We start from the raw sequence: 15,113 nt of genomic DNA, 5'->3' as shown, positions 1-15,113 counted from the left end.
AACCCCAGGGGGTGTGAGATGGCATTTTAGGGTGTGTGACAACAACAATGGCTGTGTTGCATTTCGCCAAAATTGAGTGAGGTGATTTGTCTAACTCTATTGTGTTGTAATCGATGTCTTGCAGTGTGCCATCATGTGTAGGTCATTTCTTAGTTAGTGCTATCCAGTGACCTGAGATGAAGACTGGACTCCTGCGGTACTGTGTCTCTCTGGAAAATACTTGGGTACCATTGGTGTGACTTTGTGTCGAATGAGCGGTTGCTCATGGAGTCCCAAATGAGGCACATTACCTGCATTGTGAGGGAGTGTCAGTTACAGCACTACGGCCATGTGGCGCATATCCCTGAGGGTGATCCAGCTCGTAAGATCCTCATTGTTGGGGACACGAGTGGCTGGACCAGGCCAAGGGGTCGCCCACATAACACCTGGCTGCAACAGATAAAGGGTCATTTCCGGAGGGTGGAACTGGACCACGTGTCTGCCTGGTCGGTTGCCAACTGGGATCCTGAGTTGTTTCATTGTGTAGTGGGTGCGGCAACGTGCTGTACCATTGCATGCTCCCCAACTTGACTTGACTTGCTCCTGTTGTATGAGATGACAAGAATCTAGCATCATATGTGCAATTGTCACCTGTGAATGAGCCACAGAAATGCGTGTTCTTGTGGGTTCCTTGCTTCAGGCAGAGTGTTCGTAATGGCGAATATTTTTTTTTTTTTTAAGCAAATGGAATTTGGACCTTATAATTATCCGCAGAGTAGGGCGAGTTCTAGTATCGGTTTCTCTGCAACCCCCAATCATGAAATGTCACCGATTTCAAGGTTTGATTGACATTTTTGCCCTACAAGGGCAGGTAAATTTCATGCAACACCTGCTGCTTACATTCAGCCCATCTCTCTTGGTGGCGGTCCAGGCAGTAACGCAGCAATTTTAACAGTGTGGCACGTCTGGTTTTGAACTGCAGTGCAGGTGTTATTGGGGGGACAAAGCTTGTTGACTGTGTTTCATTGCTTAGCGGCACACCAGGACCCATTGCTTCACGGGGGTCTCCAATCCCCCAAATCTCTCGATCATTGATTGTGTGTCATTTTCTCACACCTCTTGATGTCTTGGGGGATACTCCAAGCCCCGGATCATCAATCAAGTCTCTAAGCTTTACAAGTGGATCACATTTAGAAGATTATTTAGACTTATAAAAGTCAGTCAGCCAGTCATTGTCCAACCCGCTATATACTAACACAGGGTCACGGGGGTCTGTTGGAGCCAATCCCAGCCAACACAGGGCACAAGACTGGAACAAATCCTGGGCAGGAAGCCAGCCCACTGTAGGGCACACACACACTATGGACAATTTAGGATCGCCAATGCACCTAATCTTTGGGAGGAAACCAGAGCACCCACACACGGGGAGAACATGCAAACTCCACACAGGGAGGACCCGGGAAACGAACCCAGGCCTCCTTACTGCGAGGCAGCAGCCTTACCACTACGCCACCGTGCCATCTGATTTATAAAAGTAAATTGCTCAGTTTATATTTGCATTTTATATTTACATGCACTGAATTGAAAGTTTATTTTTTTAAGTTCAATTTCTTCACTCACAGTACTGTATGTGGTTCAATTGATGGTTCAAAAATTTGAAATTTGACACTCTTCCTCTTCAAATGTCATATTACTTTTGTAGGAGGTTGTGAACATAAATCAAAGATTTTCTAGGGGTGTGGGGCATATGTTTCGATATCTCTGTAATGTCTCAAATAATGACATCCTTGTAGGGTTCACAAACTTTCAAGCGTGACTGTCTGTGTGATTGTTTGCCTGCACATGTGTATGTTAATATATTTTTTTTCAAACTGGTTTGATCCAGTTTTAGGCTGGGGGCGGAGCCTATTGAATCAGCAATGGGGACAAAACAACAGTTCTTCCAGTTTATGCTCACAGTGGGCCAGAGACTTAAAAACAAGGCAGGAGCAGAGCGAGATGGGGGCGCCTGTCCATAGTGGGGCACACCTATGCATGCACTGACACATTCACGTATTTTGCTAGTCTAATTTTTGACTTACTAATAGGATTTGCTTGGTATAACAGTGAGAAGTCAAGCAAAATGACACCTTTTATTGGCTAACTAAAAAGATTACAATATGCAAGCTTTCGAGGCAACTCAGGCACCTTCATCAGGCAAGATGTAATCAGGATGTAATCTTTGCCTGAAGAAGAGGCCTGAGTTGCCTCGAAAGCTTGCATATTGTAATCTTTTTAGTTAGCCAATAAAAGGTGTCATTTTGCTTGTCCTCTCACTACATTCATAATAGCTGACATGGTACAACACCCTAGTACTACTTTTAGAACATTAGAACAATCTAGACGAGAACAGGCCATTCAGCCCAACAAAGCTTGCCAGCCCTATCCACTTGTTTCCTCCAAGAAAACATCAAGTCGAGTTTTGAAAGTCCCTAACGTCTTACTGTCTACCACACTACTTGATCGCTTATTCCAAGTGTCTATCGTTCTTTGTGTAAAGAAAAACTTCCTAATGTTTGTGCGAAATTTACCCTTAACAAGTTTCCAACTGTGTCCCCGTGTTCTTGATGAGCTCATTTTAAAATACCAGTCTTGATCCACTGGACTAATTCCCTTCATAATTTTAAACACTTCAATCATGTCACCTCTTAATCTTCTTTTGCTTAAACTGTAAAGGCTCAGCTCTTTTAATCTTTCCTCATAATTCAACCCCTGTAGACCTGGAATCAGCCTAGTCGCTCTTCTCTGGACCTTTTCTAGTGCTGCTACTTGGTTTAACATAAATAGTGATGCAATCTTTTGAAGTGTCAAGAACGTCTCTAATATTGTCTTTTTTATTCCCTATGTCAGTGACCTCTTTTTTTATTTTTTTGTGCAGTTTGAGAAGTCCACACGTCAGTCGCGGGATGCTGAAGAGCGACTCCGAGCCATTCCCAAGTTCTGCTTCCCTGATCCTCAGGACTGGTGCCCGTGTACAGAGCTTATCAGGTAGGCCTGCCTGCTATTGAATCATGGCAAGGAACTTGGACAACATACAGACCTGGGCAGATTTGTGGCAGATGAAATTTAATATCAGTAAATATGCTGTAAAGGATTACAATGTGGGAAGTGAAAATATGAAGTTTGAATGCACAATTGGGAGGTCTGAAAAGTGAAAGTTTTTATGAGAAGGATTTATGAGTTGTAGTGGACTCGACACCATCAACTGCCTGACGGCGTTCAGAAGCCATTAACACTAGAATTACCAGAGCCTACGAAAAAACCCGTAAATCCGTCCCACCATAAATCGCTTCTTAAATCCATTTGCACCTCTCCGCCAGCATCTTTTGTCTTCTAAATGTGCCGATAAAGACAAGCTGCAAGCAGCTGGCTATTCCATCCCCCCACCGACTTAAAACGTGCTTCTCCCAGCTCATGCCTTGATTGATTATATGGGAGTGAAGTGGAGTTTTAGAGTGGAATTAATAGATCGTTATTTGGACCGCATGCATTTCATGTACCTTTTGGAAAACTGTGGCACGGATGCAACATTATTCATATTCATAACAGCGTCAGATCGGGTTTGAATATACGCTGGTGCTGTTACAGAAGGCGTGAGCTTATTTAGTGCAGCAGGATCAACGCACAGAGCATGCAATATTATTTGAAAATGAACATGTAGATATCAGTATACCATATAAAGTTGTATGCACTGTCAGTCAGTCAGATCGTTGTATTTTCATGTGGGATGCTCCTTTTAAAATATTATTTTTTAACAATTGAGACTGCAATTAACAAGTGTCTTTATAACTGTTATTTTTAAGATCCATAAGACATAGACAGACAGAGCACTGCATAAGAGACAGACAAATAGAGAAGTCACTAGATATATAAATAAATAGGGAAGGCTCTGTAAAAAAGACAGACGGAGAAAGCAAGTGGGCAGTGAGAGATTAGAGATAGATATGAAAGACGCTAGATAGATTGTTTACAACAGGAAAAAATAGCGACCACTTGATAACAGTATTAGCTATAAATAATGAAAGCATGAATTAATCAACAGAAACAATCATGATCACATTTTAAACTTAACGATTTACTTAAGAAAAAAAAAATAAAAACGCCTCAGCAAGTCCATAAAGGCAGACGCTGCAGGCAGGCAAAATAGATGGCATCGGTAGTGGTTTAGCACTACCATATAGAATGAATGGGAAACAGTTTAGGGAGTTTTATCTAAAGAATACGCGTCCGCTGCACAGGGACAGTGCATACCACTTTATATGGTTAAAAAGAAAAAAAAATAACACTTCTTCCCCAGTGAGGAATCGAATTTGGATCTCTAAGGCGCAGCAGGCCTGCTGCGCACTGATTGGCTGAGCAGTCTGTCTCAGCTATCAGCAAATCTTACCACTATGCCACGGAAGCTGTTGTCTTTTCCTTGAGCCTTTTGTGAAAGTGTTTCTTTGATATTTGGACTTCAGGCTTCATACATTATATAGTTTATGCCTACATTTTGTCATTTGCTACTAAAATATGAAAAAAGTTTCTGTTTTAAAAATGTGTTTACACAGATTACTGTAGAAACGGAACACACATGAAATGCGTGTGTTCCAAATAACGATCTATTATTTCCACTCTAAAACTCCACTTCACTCCCAGGTAATCAATCAAGGCATGAGCTGGGAGAAGTTCGTGCATGTTCTAAGTCGATGAGGGGATGGAATAGCCAGCTGCTTGCAACTTGTCTTTATCGGCACGTTTAGAAGACAAAAGACGCTGGCGGAGAGGTGCGAACGGATTTAAGAAGCGATTTAAGGTGGGACGGATCTACGAGTTTTTTCGTAGGCTCTGGTAATTCTAGTGTTAAGAAGGCTAACAGAACGTCAGGTTATATAGCGCCTTGACAGGGCTCTAGACTAACTTTTTGCACTGGTTGCACTGGTGCGCCTAACTTTTTTTCTTAGGTGCACCAAAATTTTCAACCGCATCACATTTAACACCACAGTTTTACACGTTCACTTTATTTATTTATTTGGTTTTTTTTTTAATCGCTGTCCATATAGGCAATATTGACTTGTAAATGGGCGGCACGGTGGCGCAGTGGTAGCGCTGCTGCCTCGCAGTTAGGAGACCCGGGTTCGCTTCCCGGGTCCTCCCTGCGTGGAGTTTGCATGTTCTCCCGTGTCTGCGTGGGTTTCCTCCGGGCGCTCCGGTTTCCTCCCACAATCCAAAGACATGCAGGTTAGGTGGATTGGCAATTCTAAATTGGCCCTAGTGTGTGCTTGGTGTATTGGGTGTGTTTGTGTGTGTCCTGCGGTGGGTTGGCACCCTGCCCAGGATTGGTTCCTGCCTTGTGCCCTGTGTTGGCTGGGATTGGCTCCAGCAGACCCCCGTGACCATGTATTTGGATTCAGCGGGTTAGAAAATGGATGGATGGACTTGTAAATGATTAACTAACAATCTGGTCAATATAAACTTCTTTATTTGAAGGCAAGCACAATTCTACAAGAAAGGTAACTTACTGAAAAAGTGTTGGTGCTTAAAGTGCTTTACTGAGCTAAAATTTAAACTTAAAAAATCTCAACATAAATTAACTAAAAAGAAAATCTAAATTAAGTGTTTTAAGGGCTTCAAACTAAACATCTCATGGCTCAATGTCTTATGGACTATCCTCCATTGCAGTCACATGCCCCTCGGATGATCTTCTTGATCTTTGGCCTTGACTAAACCAGCTGGCCACACTCTCTCTAGCATCAAAATCTTCCAGACTTGGACATGAGCATGCTCGACCTCAATGTGTCCAATAAGTATATTCACCGGTCTTCCTCTCCGCAACAATACGACCGTACACAATGACGCATCCCTTTGTGGCGATATCTGTGTCTCCGTCGATCAGGAATGCCATGTACGCACTGTTCGCAATTTGCACAGACGTCTTTTTTTTCAATGCATCTGCGATGACTCCTATAAATTGGGCGCACGCAACATCATTGCTGTACGTCGGGTTTACGTTCAAGCCATTTTTCTTCATAAGAATTATTTTGGACTTGAATTTAGTGAAGGGAAGTTCTTCTTTTGCAATATTGTAGGCAACGTTAAACTTAATTATCATCTCGGCCTCGTCTGATGATCTGTTTGCTGCTGCCTGCCGCTGAAAGGCAGCGGGAGAGGGGACACTTGAGCAGTGCATTTATCGCGGCATGTAATGTGTTTTATAGATGCGTTGTGCTTTTTCAGCGTTTCAATTCTAAATGTATTAGAACCAGTCACAAATGCACTACTGCCGGCCATGGTCTTCCCACACTCTTTACAGTAAATACAGTGCATTATATTATCGGCTTGACTGTATCTTAGCCAGGGAAACTGGTCAAGCCACTCTTTTCGAAATGTATACAGTTTACCCCTTTTAATTTCAGTGGGCTCGGACTCGATCGTATGTGGCTCATTATCTAATGCCGTCTCCGGACCAGGGCTTGCTATAACTTGGGAGGTTGATGGCTCCGTGTCAGAGCATTGGTTATGATTTTCGGACGGATCAGGCCCTAACTTAACATTCTTAACGAAAAAGCTGTCAATCGTTCTTTTCATCTTCTCTCATAATCCGCGGCTACATCCACTGTTTACCTGATGGGCTACTCACCTCTCTCTGTCTGACTGCATCACATGCATTTTCAAACGTACACACACGTACAGGAATATCTGGACCACGGCCAATCAGAGTGGGGGCGGGATTAAAAGAGCTAAGCCTTTACAGTTTAAGCAAAAGAAGATTAAGAGGAGACATGACTAAAGTGTTTGAAATTATGAAGGGAATTAGTCCAGTGGATCGAGACTGTGATTTTAAAATGAGTTCATCAAGAACACGGGGACACAGTTGTTATTTTGTTCAGGATAAATTTCACACAAACATTAGGAAATTTTTCTTCACACAGAGACCCACAGACACCTGAAATAAGTGACCAAGTAGTGTGGTAGACAGGAGGACCTTAGAGACTTTCAAAACTCGTCTTGATGTTATTTTGGAGGAATTAAGTGGATAGGACTGGCGAACTTTGTTGGGCTGAATGGCCTGTTCTCGTCTAAACTATTCTAATGTTGTACGAAAAGATGACTACAGATTTGGAGTGAATTAGATCCTAACCACCTTCAGTTCACTCCTTTTTGTTACCCTGATATCCAACTGTTGAATTATCGCTCCACCAAGTGTGTCACACGTACACAAGTGAACTTTTTCTTGATATGCTTGCTCAGCTGGGGCTCATTTAACTGAAATGTTGTTGTGCAATTGAAGCACCACAGCTTGATCTCGTCTAACTGCATTACTGTTGTAAAACTTGTGTTTTCTCTGGAAGACGGATAATCTTGAGCCAAAAAACTGCTGCAACTGCACACTCAGAAAATGCTGTTTCTTTTCATTTTCCAGTGAAACGTTTTCGTTTGTGCTGACTGGTGAGGATGGCAGCCGTTGGTTTGGATACTGCCGCAAAATCCTGGTAAGGTTTGTTTTGAGTGTAATCGAAATTTTGATAAATCTTTCCTCCATTCTGAGGTGTGCAGGTGCAGCGTTAGTTCACACAGGGGCGTTTGGATTAGGTTACAAGGAAACTGGCTGGGTTTTCGGGATCTGATCTAATTTTACGGCAACTTCCTGCTTGTTATGTTGAAAAATATTTTGGCTTGAAGTGTCTCCATTCATCCATCCAGCGTTTTAACTGCTTATCCATTTTAAGGTTTCAGGGAGTCGGAGCTTATCTGTGCAGTACATGGCACAAGGCAGGGACCAACCCAGTATGCTCTATCAGTACATTGCAGGACATACACACACACACATGCTCACAACCAGTTTAGAGGTGTCTGTTTATTCTAACATGATTTTGGGATGTTTGAGGAAAATGTATCATGTATTGATCCCTAATGATGATATTTGCAGGGTCAGGTGGGTCAAGGCACCTTCACACTCAGAAGGCCAATTTAGACACTTGAGTTGAGGGAGTTGTCTGATTCGACAGGCTAAGACTGCTACTTTCCACCCTCCGTGCATCCTGGGTGCTCAATGCAAACAATCTGGGGGAGTGACATTTGAGTGAAATTGAAGAGGTCTGCACCGGTGCTTTGCTAGCTTCCACAGAATGGTTTTGTTGTTTTATTTTTTACTAGACCAGTGGGACTATTAACCACCGTCATTGTATTGTATATCCACCGATCAGCCACGGCATTAAAACCACATGCCTAATATGATGTGGGTCTCCCTTGTGCTGCCAAAAACACTCAGACCCCTTGAGGCTTGGACTCCACAAGACATCCGAAGGTGTCCTGTGGTATCTGCACCAAGATGTTAGCAGCAGATCCTTTAAGTCCTGTCAACTGTGAGGTGGGGACACCATGGATTAGACTTGTTTTTTCAGCACATCCCACAGATGCTCGTTCAGAATGAGATCTGGGGAATTTGGAGGCCAAGTCAACACCGTGAACTCTTTGTTGTGTTCCTCAAACCATTCCTGAACAATGTTTGTAATGTGGCAGGTCTTATTATTCTGTTGAAAGAGGCCACTGCCATTAGGGAATACTGTTGCCATGAAGGGGTATAAGTGGTCTAAAACAGTCATTAGGTAGGTGATACGCATCAAAGTAACATCTACGTGAATGCCCCCAGCAGTACATTGCCGAGAACACCATGCTGCCTGCTTTAGCTTACCTTCTTCTCATAGTGCATCCTGCTGCCATCCCATCCCCAAATAGATGATGCACACGCAACCCGGCCATCCACATGATCTAAAAGAAAATGTGATTCATCAAATTAGGATTTCTTCTTCCATTGCTTCATGGTCTAGTTCTGATGCGGATGTGCCCATTTTAGAGGCTTTTGACAGTGGACAGAGTTCAGCATTGGTACTCTGACCAGTCTGCGGCTGCACAGTACCATACATAGCAAGGTGTGATGCACTGTGTGTTCTGACATCTTTCTCTCATAGCTTGCATTTAGTTTTCAGCAATTTGTGCTATAGCAGCTCTTCTGTGGGATCAGACCAGGCTGGCTAGCTTTTGCTCCTCGTGCGTATCAGTGATGATTGGCGCCCATGACCCTATGGTCAATTCAATGGTACCTTTGGTAGCTACTAACAACTTCATACCAGGAACACCTCACAAGACCTGCCTGACCCGGTGGTCCAGCCGCCATCACAATTTGGCCCTCCTCAAAGTCACTCAGGTCCTTTCGCTTCCCATTTTTCTTGCTTCCAACTCATCACCTTCAACAACTGACTGTTCACTTGCTGCCTGATCTATTGCAATGAGATGTTAATCCCTTCACTTGTCGGTGTTTTTAATGATGTGACTGATTGGTGTATATATAAGTGATAATGAGAGTATACCGGATACTTAAAGATCTAAAACTGGAGAACCAAAACAAAGTTATTATAGTTTTGTTCTGGGAAGAAATGTAATGAAACTCTCCTATTTCATTGATTTGCAGAATTGAATTCAATTTTCAAAACCACCTAATCCAATTCAGGGTCATGAGGGCTTGTGGCTATTCCAGGAGCTTACTACTAACTACTTGGAGGAAAAAACTTTTGAGACATGGGGTGAATGTGTAAATAGCAGAGGTGTAGCATTTGAACCCAGGATGCTGGATCCCATTGGTCAGCAGCAGCATTTATATACTGTATTTGTATGGAGTTTCCATCATTCTTCTTCTTCCTCCTCGAGTTTTCTTCTGGGTACTCTGATTATGATGCCACATGCCAAAAGCGTGGGTTAGGTTATTTGTTAATTATTACTTGGCCTATTATGAGTGAACCCTTATAAGGCTGACTCCCCACCCAGTGTTAATATCCACCTTGTGCCCTACACTTGTTAGTACACTGCTCAAAAAAATTAAAGGACCACTTTCAAAACACATCCAATCTCAATGGGGAAAAAAATCCTCCTGGATATCTCTACTGGTATGGCCTGACATGGTAATGTGTTAGGAACAAAAGGATACCACATTATTTGAAGGAAATGAAAATGATCAACCTACAGAGGGCTGAATTCAAAGAAACCCCAAAAATCAAAGGGAAAAAATGATGCAGTGGCAGGCTCATCCATTTTGCCGAAATTTCTTTGCAGCAACTCCAAATCGTACTCAGTAGTTTGTATGGCCCTTGTATGCATGCCTGACAATCTTAATGCTCCTAATGAGACAACGGAGGGTGTCCTGGGGGATCTCTTCCCAGATCTGGACCAGGGCATCACTAAGCTCCTGGACAGTCTGAGGTGCAACCTGGCGGCGTTGGAGAGACCCAAACATAATGTCCCACCCAGAGGTGTTCTGTTGGATTGAGGTCAGGTGAGTGAGTGTGGGGGGGTCAGTCAGTGGTATCAATTCCTTCATCCTCCAGTAACTGCCTACTTACTCTCGCCACATGAGGCTGGGCATTAACGTGCACCAGGAGGAACCCAGGAGCCACTGCACTAGCATAGGGTCTAACAATGGCTCAAAGGATTTCAAACCGGTCATGCTGAACGATGTTACAGGCAGCATAACGTTCTCCACGGCTTCTCCAGACCCTTTCACGTCTGTCACATGTGCTCAGAGTGAACCTGCTCTCATCTGTGAAAAGCACAGGGCGCCAGTGGTGGATCTACAAATTCTGGTATTCTATGGCAAATGCCAATTGAGCTCCACGGTGCCGGGCAGTGAACGCAGGGCCCGTGGTTGCTGATGGGTTAAGGACCTTCTACGAGGGTCTTCTTAGAGTAACTGTCTAACATCTGTGGCAGAGCGACGGGCATTAAGCAAACTCCTGTCAATCATGAAGAATCCACTGCATCCACTGAACAGGATCATTTCCAGACAGAGGAGTAGCTTCAATGACAGACTGCTGTCATCATCCTGCTCCACTGACAGACTGAGGAGACCCCACACTATGCGACTCTTCAATTCCATCCAGGGGAGTAAATGCTAACATTACTCAAAGTTATTGTCTGCTTTCACATGCATTTGTATTACTATTTAATTTAATATTGTTTTTTGTATCAGTATACTGCTGCTGGATTATGTGAATTTACCCTTGGGATTAATAAAGTATCTGTCTATCTGTCTTTCTGTCTCCCTCCCTCCCGGAATCTCCTCCATGCCCTTGAGACTGTGCTGGGAGACACAGCAAACCTTCTGGCAATGACACGTATTGATGAGCCATCCTGGAGAAGTTGGATTACCTGTGCCACCTCTATAGGGTCCAGGTGTTGCCTCATGCTACCAGTAGTGACACTGACCGTAGCCAAATGCAAAACAAGTGACAAAACAGGTGAGGAGGGAAAAATGTCAGTGGCCTCCCTCCACCTGTTAAACCATTCATTCCTGTTTTGGGGGGTCGTCTCATTGTTGCCCCTCTAGTGCACCTGTTGTTCATTTCTTGAACACCAAAGCAGCTGAAATTGATTAACAAGCCCCTCTGCTACTTGACTGACCACATCAATAGCCCACAAGTTTCATTGACTTGATGCTACACCCTGAATTAAAAGTGTTCCTTTATTTTTTTTGAGCCGTATATATTTGCTCTTTGCAACAACAAACTGAATACATCAGTTAGAGAATGGATTGAATTGAATGGATGAATTCCCTTTTCTGAATGAAAATTACAACAAGTTCATTTTTAAAAGCATGGCCTAATTTATTTATTATTTATGTCGTATATCCTTTTTGAAAAGCTTTTTGCTTCCTAATGAGTGCCTTTTCTGAAGCATCTCCAACTATGATCAGTCAGAGTCCAGTCCTGCAGTGTCAGGAGAGGAACAAGCACACTAAAAATGTCCCTGTATGTTGAATCTTGTGGGAAGCTTATTGTATTTTTTTCTTGTTTCCCCCACCTCAGCCAAGTGGGAAGGGTATGCGCCTTCCGGAAGTGCACTGCATTATCAGCAGGATGGGCTGCTTCAGCCTCTTCTCCAAGGTAAGTACCACTCAATATGGTTTAGCAGCTAAGACATTGTACCAGCCAAACATTTTAGAACACTCCTGTTTTTCCAGTTACTTAAGAAGTTCCAGTAGCTTAAGAAGCTCAGATCGAGTGAATAACTCGAAATGGTACAAAGGTAAGTGATAAATTGCTAGAGGTAAAAAAAAAAAATTCAATTACCAAACATTGAAAAATGGTGCAATTTTTAGAGTTGTTCACAAAGTAATGGTTTAACAACTTAGAGCTTTCCTGTAGCAATGCAAGTTAATTAAGCCTTGAAAGTGAAAGCAAACAATTTCTGCAGGTGTCCCTACTTGTGTTGATTACTTACAAACGCTCTGTCTTTATAAAAGCAGCGTTAGCACAAATTGTGTTGATACACACTCTGATGCATTTATTTGGATGATATAAAAGGGAAGACAGACAAACCATTATAACCCTTTAAAGTGGAGGTCTTTCCTTTATACTAATTGCATAGAAAGCCAAGATGTCAGTGAGTAGTTTCCTGCACCGTCAAAAGAATCGTGGAAACTTAAGGAAGTAAGTGGAAGTAAGCAACTGTCACTTTTAACTGTGAAGGGAAGACTTTGAGCTACAGGTTTTTACACGTCGCGTGGCAGTAAGTATACAATTGCCGAAAGGGTCAACAGTTTTAGAACACCCCCCATTTTGCCACTTTTTATTTAAATATAGGCAGTTTAATGCCTACCTGTATCTAAAATGAAAGCATAGAAAGTGAGATTTGCTGACTCCGACCACTTTCCTGTCTTGTTTGTTTCCATGTTAAATCTACAAGCTCTGCCCACTTCTTGCCGACTACGCTAATTAAGTTTTGTTTGGGTAATTGTGTTGTCTAAATCAGGCCCCTGAGAACAGATTAATGAAATTGGTTTCTGACCTCTTCAGCTCATATAAAATGCTTCTGCCCACCCACTGTCGTTTATTCCTTCCTACATGTAGCCCGCTGCCCTACTTTCTGTTAGCTTCCTTTACCTGCTTGGATCATCTACTTAATTTTCTGTGTTGGTTCCCATCTTCTGCTTGGGTCCAATTTAGTACTATTGTCCCAATGTGCTTCACCTTGAGTGTGCTTTCTACCTTGGTCTCTGATTCTAATGTGCCCCTCCCTCTCTCTCTCCCTCTCCCTCCCTCCCTCTCTCCCTCTCCCTCCCTCCCTCTCTTCCTCTCCCTCCCTCTCTCTCTCCATCCCTCTCTCCCTCTCCATCCCCCTATCCCCTTGATAGACTAAAATGGATTATCCATTCTTACTTCCTTTACGTGCAAGCTGTGGATTGATCTTCCATAATTATCAACACTGTTCTGGGTCAGGTGCCTGGTGAAGTAGCCTGCTTTTCACAAAAATATGTTTTTTTACGTCTCATCCCTTTTAAAAAACCTAAAAACAGGGAATTTGTCTGTTTTGAGTAAAGTCTCTCTCTCTGTCCATTTTTTGGGAAAATTCTTGTAGTAATGAGGCGTTTTGATCTAAACAACACTACTAGACAAACACATTGTATTCTGTTCTCTCTTTCTCTCTTCTTCACGCCATATCTGACTTTTCATCGGGCAGATCCTGGAAGAAGTGGAGCTGCGTCGAGAGGTCTCTACAGCCCTGGTGTATCCTTTCATGCGTAGTGTTATGGAGGCTCCATTCCCTGCTCCAGGTCGAACCATTGTGGTGAAGAGCTTTCTACCAGGCTCTGGAAACAAGGTGAGCCTGTTGGAAACGAACACTTCCAGTGCCTTGTAGTGTCTTGCCTGATGGTCATGATACACATACTGTAAATATATAAGTAAATTATACCAGATTATGAGATAAGTGTAATTGTAGTTGTAAATAAATTACATTTTAATGAACTTATATAAGAACTTATGATATCTGACAATCAAGAGGAGACCATTCAGTCCATCAAGCTTATTTGGTTAGGTGATGCCTAAGTTGTTCCAAAATGTCATCCTGATATTTTAAAAATCCAGATAGTAGGAAAGATTTGACAACATTTCTGCTTCAATTACAGTCCTGTGCCAAAGGGTGGAGTGGTAGCTCTGTGGCTAATGATCTGCACTGGTATCTGGAAGGTTGCCAGGTTGCCAAATCCTGTTACTGCCAGAAAAGGTCCTATTCAGATGGGGTCTTGAGCAAGGCCCTTAACCAGAAAATTGCTGACCCTAAGTGATCAAGTGAACAGACACTTTCTCCATGGTGATTACCAAAGTATATAAAAAAAATCAAAAGCCTTATGCCACACTAGAAAATCATTTCTGAAACTGGTTATATCTTATTTGCTTATGAAAACTCTATTGAACTTTAAAATAAAAACTGAAACAACATAAAGTTATGGGAACATCTAAAAAATATTTTGAGTGGCCTCCCTTAGAATACCAAATATAAGCACATCACTTTGTTCCACCACTGTGTCATTTTTTCACATACTCCTATTGTTAATAGTTCTTGCTTGAGTCATCATGGCATTTCTTTTGAGTTTGGCCACGTTTTATTCTTTTCCCTGTCCAAATGACCCCACACTTCCTTGACATAGCCAAGACTCTGCAGTTGCTGATCCAATCCTTTTGCTATTCCATCTGTAGACTTTCTCTCTTTCTCTCGCGTGTTTCCAGCGTATTTGTGGTTCTTATCGTGCTGGTGGTTCAAGTTGTTTTCCAGAAGGTACAGAAGGAAAAATCTGAATTTCATAGCACTCATCAATCCACTAATCCTTGAGCAGATCTCAAGTCTAATGAGTCAAGTCATGCCAGGGAGGAGTAGTAATTGGTCATGTCTGAGAGTGTCATGGGAGTAGTTCTTTCTGGCAAGCCAGCCGGCTGCCCTTGCAGTTTAGTATAAGAGTTGTCACCCTGTGGTGAAGATGGCTGTGAAACGTATAAATCGCAACAAAGCAGAACAGCGTTCTGTCATATCGCTTTTTGTGGGCAGAAGGTGTGCCGGGAGCACAAATTCATCTCCGCATGTGTGCTCAGTATGGGGATAAAGTTCTCTCTTGTAGAGTCGTCTATAAGTGGATTGAAATGTTAAAAAATGGCCATACATATGTGACGGATGCAGAGTGCGCCAGACATCCAGCTACAGCCATGTGATGATGATGTGATAGCAGCGGTCCATATGTGGCTACGCACTCAACCAAAAGCATATTTTGCTGATGGCATTTAAAAAGT

The 15,113-nt window shown here is 42.7% G+C and overlaps 1 protein-coding gene across 2 annotated transcripts in view; it reads left to right on the top strand.

The window, feature by feature from the left end:
* The window catches only part of dennd2c (DENN/MADD domain containing 2C), a 203,196-nt gene that overhangs the window by 141,300 nt on the left and 46,783 nt on the right, over nt 1–15,113 (top strand). For both annotated transcript variants that reach the window (XM_039749390.1, XM_039749389.1), the window contains exons 9-12: nt 2,897–3,006; nt 7,421–7,490; nt 11,856–11,933; nt 13,510–13,650. In XM_039749390.1, coding sequence (XP_039605324.1) covers nt 2,897–3,006; nt 7,421–7,490; nt 11,856–11,933; nt 13,510–13,650 — 399 coding nt within the window. The remainder of the gene's footprint in view (nt 1–2,896; nt 3,007–7,420; nt 7,491–11,855; nt 11,934–13,509; nt 13,651–15,113) is intronic.

Source organism: Polypterus senegalus, chromosome 3 (genome assembly GCF_016835505.1).
Source record: "Polypterus senegalus isolate Bchr_013 chromosome 3, ASM1683550v1, whole genome shotgun sequence".
Classification (NCBI taxonomy): domain Eukaryota; kingdom Metazoa; phylum Chordata; class Cladistia; order Polypteriformes; family Polypteridae; genus Polypterus; species Polypterus senegalus.
Note: the sequence above shows the minus strand (reverse complement) of the source record. Positions and strands in the feature narration are given on the sequence as shown.